This window comes from Psammomys obesus, unplaced genomic scaffold (genome assembly GCF_907164565.1).
Source record: "Psammomys obesus unplaced genomic scaffold, mPsaObe1.curated_primary_1811, whole genome shotgun sequence".
In the NCBI taxonomy this organism is placed as follows: Eukaryota; Metazoa; Chordata; class Mammalia; order Rodentia; family Muridae; genus Psammomys; species Psammomys obesus.
Window position 1 is genome coordinate 18,652,079 of NW_026585644.1, and position 14,409 is coordinate 18,666,487.

The window sequence follows — 14,409 nt, forward strand, 5'->3', positions numbered from 1 at the left end:
TCAGTTCTCATCCCGAGCGGAAATAATGCTATATTTTCCAGAAGTGAGCTTGTTGGTGCTTCTCCAGTTCTCTCTCTCTCTCTCTCTCTCATACATCAATAATAAAAAGGTTTTACAGTGAGTTGACTCTATTTTTGGGTCTGTTCCATGGGCTCTCCTACCCTTGGTCTGCTCTCATTCCAGTACACACTGCACTGTTGTTGAGGTTCATATCATTTCAGTTTTGTTTTTGTTGTTGTTTTTATCGGGCGGAGATCTCACTCTGTAGCTCAGGCGGGTCTCTTGGTGACACAAATATCTCTAGGTAGAGTGAGTCCCAGGCCAGGGTGGCCTCAGGTGCCAACCCCTGGCTACTGAGGGTCAGAGAAGAGGAAGGCAGAAGGAGATGGGGAGGCCTGGCGTTGGGCATTGGCTCTGCTGAGCAGGAGGACTGGTGCTCACAGAGCTCCCCACTCCACTCCTTAATAAGGCCCAGATCCTCGAAGATAGAAGCTCACCTGCCTTCGGAAAGTGCTGCCAGTGAGCTGAACAGTGAGCTGGGCAAACACCATTGTCAGGCGCTGGTTACTGCTCTTCCTTATTCTGGAACTTAGGCCCCCTGACTCTCAGTCCTTCGTTTAGGAATGAGGTCACAATATTGACCTGTGTTTATCTTTTAGTAATTATTTGTTTTGATTTGGCAAGTTGGTCTTACACAGTCTTTTTATTAGTATATATTAATTGTACATAATAATGGATTTCATGGTGACGTCATATAGATGTATAGAATGTGTTTTGACTATACTCATCTCACCCTGTTACCTTTTCTCGTCTCTTCCCATTGGCTCTCCTTCTACTCTCATACTAGCCAACCCAAACTAGAGGCATATAAACAAGCCAGAAGAAAACCTGCTGCTTTGAAAGGTAATTAACACGTAAAGAAAATAGATTGGAGGGGGGCACCCTTTGTAAATGGATAAAGCTGGCCCCAGAAGCCATGGGATTGACTCACAAACTCGGTAAGGGCGTGTCTGCTGATCCATGTCAACTGCTGATAGCTGTGTCTGGCTTTGTGGCAAGTGCCGGGGTCATCAGGCAGATGTTTATACAAAGCTGAAGTGGCCCTGACTGTCTGTCCATCGTGATTGTGCTGTCTAATTCTTGGCCTTGGTGACCGGGAGAGAGGCCTCTGTTGGTTTCTCTTCTTTAGGAGACAACTATCATAGTCATTAAAAAAAAAAAAAAAAAAAAACTCAAAAACTCCACTTCAAAATAGAGTCTACTTAGCTATTAATATTTATTAAGCGTTATTATATTTCATCACAGAGGACAGTGGCGTTGAGAATTGCGGTCTGACACATAATGCTGATGGTGGACATGTGGGAGCCCAGGAGTTGGCGAGCAGGATAACGGTGTGAAGGTAAGACAAACACATCGTGAATATGGGTTCAAGCAGCAGCGCTATGACCTAATTCAAGGAGAATATCAGGACAAGAGACAGTGACGCGGAGCCAATACGTTTTTTCAATAAAAACAAAATGTTGCGGAGTAATTAGTAACAAAGATGTTTGGTTTAAAAATATTGAGATTCTTGTTCTCAACAAATACAGTTCACATGGTGATGGTCTTTTGAGCCTTCCCTTTCTAAATTGGGGCTTTGAGAGTCTCAGACTCCTGTTTCAAAACAAGTAGGCAGAGCCCGTGATGAAGCCATGCAAGTAAAGCTAAACCAAATGTATGTGGGAAAGATGTGAGAAGCAATTGGTCCCTACCTGCTAAAGAACAATGACATACATGGTCATAAAGGGCATTATGGGGCCTCAGGGAATAGACCCAGCCTTTGGCTCTACCATGTAAAATTAAAAGTATTGTTTTTTCCTGTGCCCACACTAGCTCCCAAATGATGAAATAGAGACCTATTAAATTTATTAATAAGCTTTAATCATTATAGCTGGGTAAATCCTCAGCTGTTCTAACCCAACTATGCTGACCTGGCCTACTTCCCAGCCATGTACTGGTTTAATCCCACCCTGGCTGCTCCTGCTCCATCTTTGTTCTCATGGTGACTTCTCATGGCAACCTCCTCAGAGGGTAGTGACTTTCTTCCTGGCATGTTGTCAACTCTCTCTCTCTCTCTCTCTCTCTCTCTCTCTCTCTCTCTCCTCTGCTCCACCTGGAACCTCCTTTGTGGAATCACAAGTCCCACCTTAACTCTCCTGCCCAGCTATTGGCTGTTCAGCTCTTTATTAACCAATCAGAGATAATGGAGAACAACTTTTACACAACATTGAAATAGGTGATTCTTCAATAATAGTGACAATGCCCATGTCCAGAGTGCAACCAGATCTCTGTGCACAGAAATCAGCATCTGAATCCACAGTGCACAAAAACCAAGCCCCAACACTACCATTAAGGAGCTGTGCGACTCACTACTTCTGTCTCTGTTTCTCCTTTGTGAATTGAGGGTAATGGAAACCATTGTGTGAGGCTGTCATGATGATTACATTAGCTGATAGGTGAAAAGCTCTTAGAATGTTGTCAGGCACACACGTGAGCTATTTTTCTTATAACAAAAAACTATCCTGCTTTGAATACTCAAATGAATATGGGATGAGGAATAACTGCTAAAGTAGCCAACAAAAAGCACTGGATGGCGGGGGGTGGTCAGGGGAATGTAATTCACTGCTGGTCTAAACTGAGGGCGATGCAGCTTGGCGTGGCCACATATGTGCCACATATGATGACAATAGCTCCCTCAACTAAGCAAGGTCCCATCAACTGCAGCAAGTGTTATTGTTTTAGGAATCGCTGAAAAGGAAAACTGCTGCCGTTGACACTGTTTGCTCTAAGACATTTTGTAATAATCGTGTAAACCAGAATGTGGGGAAGGAAAGGGGCATCTCAGAATGAAAGAAATTCAAACACAAAACCCCTGGGAGGTGGTTAATGAAGTTAAACGGCAGAAGGGTTTGTTTACAAACAAAAGTGCTGTCAGTCTGACTGTGCACTGTCTTCTAGAAGTAGGAGCTCAGTTCCTAGGATGGGAACTCTCAGGCACTAGAGTTGTTTCTTTGTCATTGGACAGCCCTGCTCCAGCCAGGCTCCGGGGCAGGCAAAGGGGGTGGGCCTACCAGTGTTAGATCAGTCTCTCTCCACCCCCCTCTTTTTTCTCTGTCCCTCTCCTCTTTCTCTCTCCTAACCCCCTTTCTGTCTCTCCCTCTCTCCCTCTCTCATCTCTGGCTGTCTGTCTGTCTGTCTCTCCCCTAGATCACACGGTATGAAGTTGGCTGACTCACCTTGAAAACCTGCTAAGAGGGTTTTTGTGTTTTTGTTTTTTTCCCTCTTTCCTTTCCTCAGGAAGCCCATTGTGCTATACATGGTGGCTGCGTCTAATTTAGCCTCTATGGATCTGTAAAAAGGTTCTTTTCTCAAGAATCATGCATTCTCTTCTACTAATGCTCCTCTGACACAAGGCCTGGTCATGGCTGACCTTGTCATCAAGCTTACTGTCTTGCTAAAGCTCATTCTGAAGGGTTAGTCTTGGGTCAGCTCCTTTTCATAAGCTTCCTGTTCACCTCGACAGAAGCACAATCCACACATCTTCAGGTAGAAGAAGCCCCACATGAAACTGTTGCTGCTGTTGGGGAGAGGGTTCAGGAACTGAGGAAATTGTATGCTTTCAACTGACTCTTAAAAATAGGAACATTATGGTTATGTCTAGTGTCTAAGTGCTTTAAATTACAAGGGTGTAGAGGGGTTGTAAAGCTTTCTTTGCTCCATTCTCAGCCTTCCTCGGATCTCGCTGCCCTGCTTCCCACTTTTCAAAACCAGAGAAAGAGCTGGTTGAAAACACCCTAAAACTTTTTCCTGTCAGAGGTTGGAATTTTAGTTAACTTCCCTATCAGGAAAAAAACGGTACCAAAGTAAAATCCAAAAGATCTCAACACAAAGAATGAACTCCTATACTTTAATGCAAGAAGACGCCATCTTTAATAGGCTAGGGAATTTAACCCATGTCATAACTCTGTGCTCACCTCACTTTTACCTTCCTCCAGGGCACAGAACCTCCCTCCAGGGCACAGAACCACACCCAGCTTCCCAGTTTGTCTTGAAGCTCAGCAGGAGCCTGTGACTTGAGAAGTTGATGTGCACGAAAGTGCCACTCATAACACTACAGTCTGGACTGTACACACTTCACCATGATCCCATACCTCTCTCGACCATTTTATTGATCAATTATTTAAGGTGGGCCAGAGGCTTCTGCTGCCTTGAGGATGATGGAGTCACAAGGTAATGAAGCTGTGTCTCTATGCAAACTTAGGTAACAATGAACTATTTATTATGTTACATGAACAAGATATGAAGTTCATGATGGTAAGAACCTACTGCTGAAGACAGCACATGCTTAAGTCATAGAACATGATGATGTCAAGTTGGTACGGACCAGGAAACTTCATCCCTGATGACTAGTTTTCATCTTCCAGCTGCAACAAGACTGGCCTGGCAAGACCTGCTCATTGGTGCAATAATGGCATGAACATCATGGGAGTAAGCACCCACTTTCTGACTGGATTTAGGGCCTGCTCCCCAGTAGGAAACCTATACCTAGCATTTGCAGTGGGCAGCAATTAACACAGAGACACACAACTGAGCAAGGTGCAAATAGGAGTGTGTAAAATGGGCAACTCTAAAGGGAATATATAGCAACACACACACACACACACACACACACACACACACTCCCTTCCCCAGGCTCAGGGATCATTGCAGGAGAGGGAATGGAAAGGGTGTAAGAGACAGAGGCAATGGGTGACAACAGGGAAACATCCTCTGAATGCAGCAGGGCAGTTGCACATACGGACTCACAGTGGTTTTGCCAACAGTCCGTACAACACTTGCGCACGTCCAGGCCACACCAAATCCCAACATGGAGCAGGGAACTGGGAGCACATTCCCACACTTAGTACTGGAGCAACTGATGGTTGTTTTCTTCTAGGAAGCAAAGGGTCAGTTTGCTCGGAGAGTTTAGCCCCTACTAAGCTGACCACATCCACAATTATTTTGGGCAGCAAAAATTGGTCTTGAAGGTTTAAAAAAAGAAGCAGAAAAAGGACAAGTTACAGAGTTGATAGGGGAGGTGGAAATAGATATGGGAAGAGTTGGTGTGTGTGAATATGATCAAAACACATTGTATGGCACTCAAAATTCTCAACTAAAACACTGATGCTCAAACGCATTTGATTAGTGAGACGGGGGAATCGACATTAAGAATGATTTACCTGCACCTACATGGTAAGGAAATCTTCAAACAATGCACAATCACCCATTCCTATAAAAATATTCAATATGAAATGCTAGTACAGCAAACTCCTTACAGGTCAGGCAATCAGCACGGTCTGAGGTGGCAAATGACAGAAGGGTGACAGGTGGTCACTGAAAATAACCCACTGAAAGAAAGGCTGAAGCTCATTGCTGGCTATGACAAGTGGGGCACTGTGGTGGTCCTGGTGTTAGACAGTCTCATCGTAGTTATGGGCATGAAGTTCACCACAGCCCAAGTCACACTTGAATATAGTTCTCAAGATTCTGGTGTAAAGTACAGAAATACCAGTTTAGTCTGACTCTGGAATTGCATTGATATAAGAGCTGGGCATCACCACTATACCAAGGGCTGAAGGGGACTAAGTGCACAAGAGGATTTTAAAACGTGCAGACCACACTGCCTAGCACTTGAAAAGGATGGTTTCCATGGTTTGTGCGTATGGGCTGTGTGTATCCATCCTTGGGAATTTTTAATCAAGCATGCTACTACATCTTGAAAGATCATTGGAATCATAAACAGAGATGCTTACCAAGGCTAGACGGGGGCGGGCCTATGAGAAACTCTGGTGAGGGGGCAGGGGGCAGGGCATTCTTAATACATGGTGTAGGACTCTGGCAGTTTTACTAGCCTACTTTAGATCTACCTTATTCGCTCACAGAAATTTCTGCCCACTGCCCCGGGCTATCTGAAACCAGGTTTGTGTAAAGAGCTGCGCTGAAGTGTCTTCTTGTGGTACTGTGTTAATAATGTCTAGTGGTGGAATAGGATGCGTATAAAGCAACCTCCAAGAAAACACATACAAAAAAGAAAAAGAAGACCGAAAAAATCATGGGCAAAACATGGAGCAAACACAGAATCCAAAAAGAAAAATCTCTTTCCAAATAAAATAGTTTAATTTGCATTAGGTGAAAACAGCATGCCTTTTAGAAACTCTAAGAAACACAATTTGCAAGCGTCAGGACTGTGGCAATTTTGAAAATATCTAACATTTTATTAGTTATCTGACCAAGAACGTGCTACAGCACATGAGAGGAAAAGCTAGATTATTTACATTTATTTATTTATTTATTCATTTATTTATTTATTTTTACTATACATTGGGCTTTTTTGCCTGAACTCTTACAAATGTAACACTTCATTAAAAACTAACTTAAATCCTACAATTACAAAGAACAGATAAATCTGGTTAAGGTGACATTTCTTCTCTGGCATGGCAGGGCTAGAGTGGAGGCCGTGTCTTCTTCACCCCCTTATACGTGGTGAGGAAGCCAGCTGGGAAAATTAACCGAACTGTCAGGAGAATGAGAAAGAAGCGTTGCTTGCTCTATGGGCAGATACTAAGGTTCTAGAGCCCTTGTTGCCTTGAAAAAGAAGGAGGTAAATACGTGTAAATACAATAAAATGAGAAAATGATCACGAATAATCAAGCCCTTAATGACCTCAAACAGCTTCTTAACTTAAATAAAGTTCTGTTGTGCGAGTATGGTTTCACTCACTCATGTCTTCATAGTTTAGTAATTCATTTTGTTATGCCAGTCCATGCTGTGTTAGACTGCAGTAAAATGACTCCTAATACACAGCCTTAAAATCAATAACACACAAAGACAACTTTAGCTGCTGAGTAAGGCCTGGGGCATAGTCTCTGTTAGCCAGTAACCACAGGCCACACCCACAGGCAGATTCAGATTTTGTTGAAATAGTAACACTGCATGTGTTCCAGTTTTTTTCCCTAATTTATGTTGGTCTTCACTTCAGTTCAGATTCCAGACTCTTAAAGAGCCATCCCACTAGTGTTTCTAGGAAAACAGACAGCCCTTCACTAGCGACACAACTCTACGGCACAAAGGCAATAGGCACCAGTAGATGCCATACTTGGCATTTTAAGTGCTGGCCTTTGTTAGGGCCGGTGACAGTGTTCCCGGGCAGCCCTGGCAGCATGGGAGAACTTCCGGCACTCTAGGGTCTGTTAATTTTCTGATGGGACTATCAGGGTGAAATCCTATCCTGAGTGAAAATGCTTCACTCTCCTGGGAGACCACAAAATGCTCCATCCTTTGGCCACTGAGGCACCTCTAGCAAGAGTTTCAGCTCTGAGTTATGGAACGTCCTTAGGAAACCTTTCATCCACAAGCACCTTCCTGGGCCAACAGCCTGAGGACCTTGAGGCCACAGTGCTACTTTTTAAAATTATTTGAGATAATATATTCACTTCTCCCTTTTCGTCCCTCCAAACTCCCCCATATACCCCTCCTCGCTCTTCAAATTCATGGTCTCTACTTTTCATTAATTATTGTTACATGGGTATTATATAAATAAATATCCCTAAACATACATATAACCTGCCCAGTTTGTATAACGTTACTTGTATGTTTTCAGGGCTGTCCATTTGGTATTGGATGAATCCCACTGTCAACATTCCTTAGTTACCTGTAGGTCTCTGTGTAGGGCTGAGGCCTCATGAGCCCACCCCACCCCCAATCCACTCTGGCAAGCTTATTGTCCTTGCTCAGATCATGGTGAGGCAGCCATGTTGGGGAGACTTCATGGGTGTAGCTTGATAGTCCTAGGAGACATGATCTCACAGCAAGCAAGGTTTGCTAGTCATTTATTTTAAAAACCGTCCAACCTTGTGGGGAACAGTGGTCAACCAGCATCTGTTCCAGATGCTTCTTACTTTGAAAACTAGTTTACATACCTCAGTTTAAACTGGATCTTCTGAACCGCTGTCTATCTAGCACAGGGGCAGCATTTTCTTCCTAGGCAGGAAAGGGTTTAACATTGCGTAAGACTTTAAAGCTCTTTCTACTTAATTAGTCTCAACCAGGGATTCTCAACCTTTGCCAAGCGATGAGCCAATTAAACACCGTCCACAGCCAGCTCACTGCTCTCCATAAATCTCTACTTTTCAGTCCACTCGGGTAACTTCAGCCTAGGCGTCAGCTCAAGTGCAGAAGTGCACTCACTTCAGGTGGCCCACCTGCCCCCCGGGCACAAGAGTCCCCATTGGCTTTTCTCTTCTGCTGTGTCTGCTAAGCCCAGGAAAGAGGATGGGGGATAGGCAGGCTGGGATTCAAAGCATGTATCTGCCAAAATGTTAATTTTATGCACCCTCCTTTCTACCTAATCCTTCAAGGTCATTCACCCATAAATTAAAGGGGGCCCTAGGCTCTCTTTTCCTGGTAAGTACAGTGATCTATTCAGGAGTTAGCCAGGAATTCATGGTTTGTTTGTTTGTTTGTTTTAAATTAAGGGATATTTCTAAAGAGGCTGAGAATTCCTGGTATAACAATAAGTTATATGGTCTTACAACCTTTTAACTTTAGTACTTTAGCCAGACAGAAGGGAAAAAAGAATTTCATTCAAAAAATTCTAATATTAGTAAAAAAAAAAAAAAAATCATTATCATAGGTTATTTTATTATAGCAGTAGAACATGCGAATGTGCTGAGTTCTCATGAGGATTTAAGCAAATACAACTCTAAAATTACTTGGTTAGGCAATTAAGATTATCTTAACTATAGTTAAAACCTATACAATAGCACATGAAAACAAGTTCTCTTATTAAAAACACTGCTTCTGGTTGCATTTTTAGTTTTCTGAGACAGGGCCCCACATAGCCCAGGCTGGTCTCAAACTCTCTAAGGTAGCAGAGGCTGACCTCAAACACCTGACTCTCCTGCTTCCGTCTCCTCAGTACTGGGATTACAGGCATAGGATCCCAGGCTCAGAAAAGCTTAAAATCCAGAGTGTTGGATTCCCGATCCTTAACCAACCAGCACAGGGAAATTACTCACTTGAAAAATACCAATGGACATGTGAAGAAAGCTAGCACACTGCACCCACGCCCCAACCCCATGGCCTCTGCATCAGTTCCTGCTTCCAGGATCCTACCCTGTTTCAGTTTCTGTTCTCACTTCCTTAAATGATGAACAGTGCTGTAGAAGCATAAGCCAAATAGACCCTTTCTTCCTCGACGACAAAAAAGAGAGAGAGAGAGAAAGAAAAAGAAAGGAAGAAAAGAAAAATACCAATGGTGCCAGGAATGGTGGCACACACTGTTAATTCCAGTCCTGAGGAGGGAGAGGCAGGCTGATCTGAGTTCGAGGCCAGCCTGGTCTACTGTGAGTTCTAGGACAGCCAGGGCTGCAGATGTATCCAGAAATAACCTCTAGAAGGCCATGGTGTTAGGATGCTACATCAACATCCCCTCTGTGGCTGAAGCTGAAGCTAAGGTGGCTCATCCAAGACTGAGTGACAGAACCCAAGAGACTGGCAGGGTTTGAGGCTCACTTTTCTATTATGTTATCCAGCTTAATGCAGAATTTTGCCTGTGTGTGAATCAGATTGAGCTATACATTATAAATAGACAAAGACACACTGACATGCAGATTCAAAGGGATAATGGTGACTCAGGAACCCATCTGGCCTGTCAATTTCTATATCAGTAGGAGAAAACAAGTTTGTCCAGAATGTTCATGTAAAAAGCTGATGTTCTGCAGGGAGCTGGATCTTCCGCCTCTAGCTATAGAAATGGACTTCTCGGTGTTACGGTTCCATGTGTTCTGCAATGTTGATGCTTCAAGAAAGCACCAGGTAGGCACAAGGGCTTCAGAGCCAACCTCTCTCAGAATGTAGTAAGGACTGTCTGGAACATTCTGTCAACTTCATGAGTCTTTACAAACTCCAGTCATAGGACAAAACAGACACACAGACCATGTTTTAATTTTTAATCAGAATGTGAATTGTCATTGCTATAGTGAATAAAACTCCATGAGTCAGAATAGCATGCAACTCTTTATTGTTCCTAGTCTATGTGTGCACTTGGCACTCCAGTATTGACTTCACAGACAGTGTGAATAAAGGGCTCCCATGACTGTGAGCAATAATTACTCACCTGGAAAGAGACCAAACTGCCTCTGAAGTACCAATTACATAATATTGCATACTAATAAACACTAGAAGTAGTAAAATGCATAATGTCAGTAACATCGTGCTGTTTTTAATGTTTAAAAATACCTGTTAAAGATCATGCAACATATGTACTTCACGAAAATGCTCAGTTACACTCAAACAGCAAGGCAGTGAAACACGGAGCAGCTATCAGCACAGCGCCAAGTAAACCACACAGGTCCAGTCAGTGAGGGGCATCTCGACAAACACTAGGCCTGCGACCTCACCATCTACAGTCCTACCCTTGGCTCAGGACATACTGCTAGAACTGATTCTACACAAACAAGCTATGATCAAGTGGCAAACAGTTTCAATGCATGATGGTGACAGGCACACCTCTAGCCTACATGATATTCAAATGTATGTGCTCATTCGCTTAGCTTTGCTAAGAATAATGGTCAGTAGAGTGTCATGGTCACACCAGCTCAGTCTCTAGTCTTGCTTTATTGTATGCTTTCAAACTCTTTTAAAACCACGCCTCAAGTTTTTATACTTTCTCCCCAGAGTTAAAAATGCTGATTTAGGAACAGACATGTTAAACAAACTATTGCAGTAGAGAAGGCAGTGTTTTAATTTTAGCAAACTAAATATTTCCTTGTCATTTGTCTAGTGTACTGTCACTAACTCCTTTAAAATAACAATTTCCTGAGATATTTATTTATTAAGAGTTTACTGTGCCTCTTATAACCATGTCTTCCTGAATCTCTGAAGGAAGGCTTTGTGCTTGGGGCTGGGGATGTACTTGGTGACACAGGACTTAGCATTTGTGAGGTCCTGGGTTTTATCACCAGTACTACTAAAAACAAACAAACAAACAAAAAACTTTGTATTATGTTTTTCCTTCGCCATGAGCTGAACTAAGTTAGATGTATAACTTATGAGTTGTAAGATGGTTTTGAGGACACAGTGGATAGTGTTAGAAGCCAGGGGTGGGTCTGGAGAGAGCATCCCAGGAATATACTGCCTCCCTCACCTCCTCTGCTAAAGATTCACCATGGCCCAGGCCACTGCTTTGGGTTCTGCTGACTCACTTTCTCATCAACTTTTATCGCCCTCTTTAGTATATATTTTCCACTTAAATTTTAAAGCCTCTTTAAAAAGCAATGAGTCTTATACAGAACACTGGCTATCCATTTGCTAGGCATTCACTTTTAGTCTCTGGGCTACTCTAAAACCTATAAATCTGTACTGAGATTAAACACTAACAGCAAAATTGGTTTCTGCTTCATCTAACACTGTATCTTCTTTCAAATGTTTCATGAATATTTTATAAAGGAGTTTTTTCCTTGTGATTTAAGCCTTTTCAACTTTAAATATACTTCTGACCTATTTTTATATTCAGCCTGCCTCTCATCACTCTACATAGTTGTGTGCCAGTACAGTGCCCTAACAGTGGTGATGAGACTTTAACTGCCCACGATGAAGGTGGCAATGGCAATGACTGCTGACCATCTCTCTCAGGCTTTCCTCTGATGGACAGAGGATCTCTGTTTCACCATATGCCTGAGAGCCTATCAGGGATCTGAGATGCAGAAACATGATGACTAATGGTGATGGATCAATTCAAAGGGCATGACAGTTTCCTCCTAAGGTAGGAAAATGCTACTTCACTTTTCTTTTCCTCAGAGAATGCTTTCTCTCTCTTCTCCAAAGCCTGTGCTATCTGAGGAGGCTGCATGCAGCTCGGACGCATCTTTCGAGAGCCTTGTGTAGCTGGGACGCTGGCTTCGCTTGTGCACCATGCTCTTCAGATTTTCATTCTGAACAGCAGTAGGGTTGGGACTGGGCCCAGGCCTCAAAATGACCTGGGAAGTTTCCCTGATTCCCTCCATTTCGTCGAAGTTTTGATTGGCTCTGTTAGTGGGAGCCGTGTTATTGTTCAGAGTAACGGTACTGGGCGTTCGGTTCAGGTTGTAGGACTTCTGGCACGCAGGCCAGCTTTCTTCAGGACTGCTAGCAATCAGACTACACTCAGAAGGGCTTTTCTTGTCTTCCGAGCAAATGGACATCCGAGCTATAATTGGATCTTGCAGGCCACTCAGGCTGTGTGGCACCCCCCGCTTCCCACTGTGGCCGTCATCTTCAAGCTCTATGAGATTTGCCTTTTCCAGCCGGGAGTCATCTGCCGCTTCATTGTGAAGAGAGTGGTTGGGCGAACTCTCATTGGACCTCACTCCTGAATCTGAGGAATCTTTTTTGTCAAGAAGGGCATCTGATAAATACTCTTTTGCTTTAATGAATGTTCTGATTGGCTCAGCACTGTGCTCTGGAGACTTGGACACTCTCTCTGCTTTGCCTTCAGCCTTTTTATCCTTATCATCTTTGAGCAGTGGGGTATTATCTGACTCTTCTGTACCAGATTCATCTTCATCACTGGGCAGTTTCTGGTAGCGCAGACCACCTCCCTTAAGCTTCAAGTCTGTCTGGAAGAGACTGGGCCGTTCTGAAGATTTCTTGCCTGGGAGCAGCTTACTACCTGACTGGTCAGATTTCTCATCTTCCTCAGTAATGGGGTCCAGAGGTGAAGCCTCATTAGTGGACACCCCTGATGAGGAGTAATCTATGACATCCCCCCTCTTCATTAAGAATGACTTCCGCCCGTCATCCTGCTTTAGCTCACTCTCCTTCCCTCTTTCTTGCTCTAGACTGGAATGAATGGAGCCCCCTGAAGAACTCTGACCTATGTAGTATGTACTGTGTGGAGAAGATCTGCCGCTTATTGTTGATGACCCTGTGCCCCCTTCTAATTGGGACATCTGAGCAATGTACTCTCTATAGGCATCTCTATACTCAGCCTGCACCTTATCAGTAAGCTTTGAAATTTCAATACTGGAATCCTGGGAATTGAGACTCGAGAGACTTGGGGTTCTGCGAGTTTGTGACTGTGAAGACAGAAAAAAAAAATTTAAGAATTCAAATAAGAAGGGAAAAGACATAATAAAACATCAGCTTTGGAAACACATATGTATGCTAATAATTTAAAAGTAATCAAAATACCAGGGCCTTTAAAAAATCGACCTAACAGTTTAGCAAAAGCTATGAATTTATGAATAACTGTTATTAGCTTACAAATTTTTAGCAACATTATTTTACTGTTTATATTTAAAAGAACAATTTCAGGTTGTATAAGTCATCTGAGCACGTGCGTTTAGTAATTTCAAATTGTTTTATTTAAGGTAAAATCACCTAGAAAGAATTCCTCTTAAAAGAGATAAATACAAAACAAAGACAGATGTCAAAAACAAAGTCTTCAAGGTATGATAAAAGAACCCCACTCAAATTATATTCGAAGTTCCTGTCAAATTTTAATTCAGAGAAAGAAAATGTTCTTAAAACAGGGGTAAAGGTAAAAACAAAGGTTTGCAATGCACAGCAACCAAAGTTGTGGGCCAGCTGGACCCAGTGAAGACAAAATGAGATATTTTCAAGTTTGGTTTCTAAATACTGAGTTTTGAGGTTAGAGCTAATAAATGAGCAAGTAAAAGTACAGATTGGGAAAAGGAAGCAGGGAATGAAAGAAATAGCATCGAAGAGTTTGAGAATGGCCCATAGGAAAGGCTAGAACAAAGGCACAGTGGCAAGGCCATCTTTTCTTTGGAAGGACAGTGTTCATTCATCCTTGGGAGATCCCACAGGAGGCCATCAGACCGGAAGAACAGAATGTGCCTCCCTCAACCCACTAATGCGGCTGAGCCCTCAATGCTGTGTGAGCTCTGGGCAGGGGAGCCCTGTGTCCTAAAGTGCACTCTGCAGGACATTTTGTGCCCTTTCTCCTTCACACAGGCCTGCCCAGAGCTACATGTGTGTGTTGTCATAGGAGATGTAAGGCAGCAGTGCCTGGGGATCCAGTGGTCTTCTATGAAGCCATTCATTAAAGATATGTGGAAAAATTCCCATTCTCATTTTTGTTTAAAAACTTGGTGTTTTTTTTTGTTTTGTTTTGTTTTGTTTTTTTTTTTGGTAAAAGAGTTATTTATGTTAGTACATAATTGCTTAAACATATTTAGAAACATTTTCAGGTCATCTAACTATTTATATTACATATATAAAATATATGTAATTTACATACATAAAAGTTTTCTGGGTCCTGGTGATTTTTATTACTTCACCGTGTGTGTGTGTGTGTGTGTGTGTGTGTGTGTGTGTGTGTGTGTGTGT

At 42.8% G+C, this 14,409-nt stretch overlaps 1 protein-coding gene across 7 annotated transcripts in view; it reads right to left on the reverse strand.

Moving 5' to 3' along the window:
* Positions 1 to 6,178: 6,178 nt before the first annotated feature.
* The window catches only part of Kidins220 (kinase D interacting substrate 220), a 94,544-nt gene continuing 86,313 nt past the window's right edge, over positions 6,179 to 14,409 (reverse strand). For 6 of the 7 annotated variants that reach the window (XM_055625194.1, XM_055625179.1, XM_055625158.1 and 3 more), the window contains one exon: positions 10,083 to 13,133. In XM_055625194.1, the coding sequence (XP_055481169.1) occupies positions 11,874 to 13,133 (1,260 nt within the window). In that variant the 3' untranslated portion in view covers positions 10,083 to 11,873. Of the gene's footprint in view, positions 6,664 to 7,997; positions 8,059 to 10,082; positions 13,134 to 14,409 lie in introns of those variants that run through there. The other variant, XM_055625188.1, reaches the window with a different exon arrangement.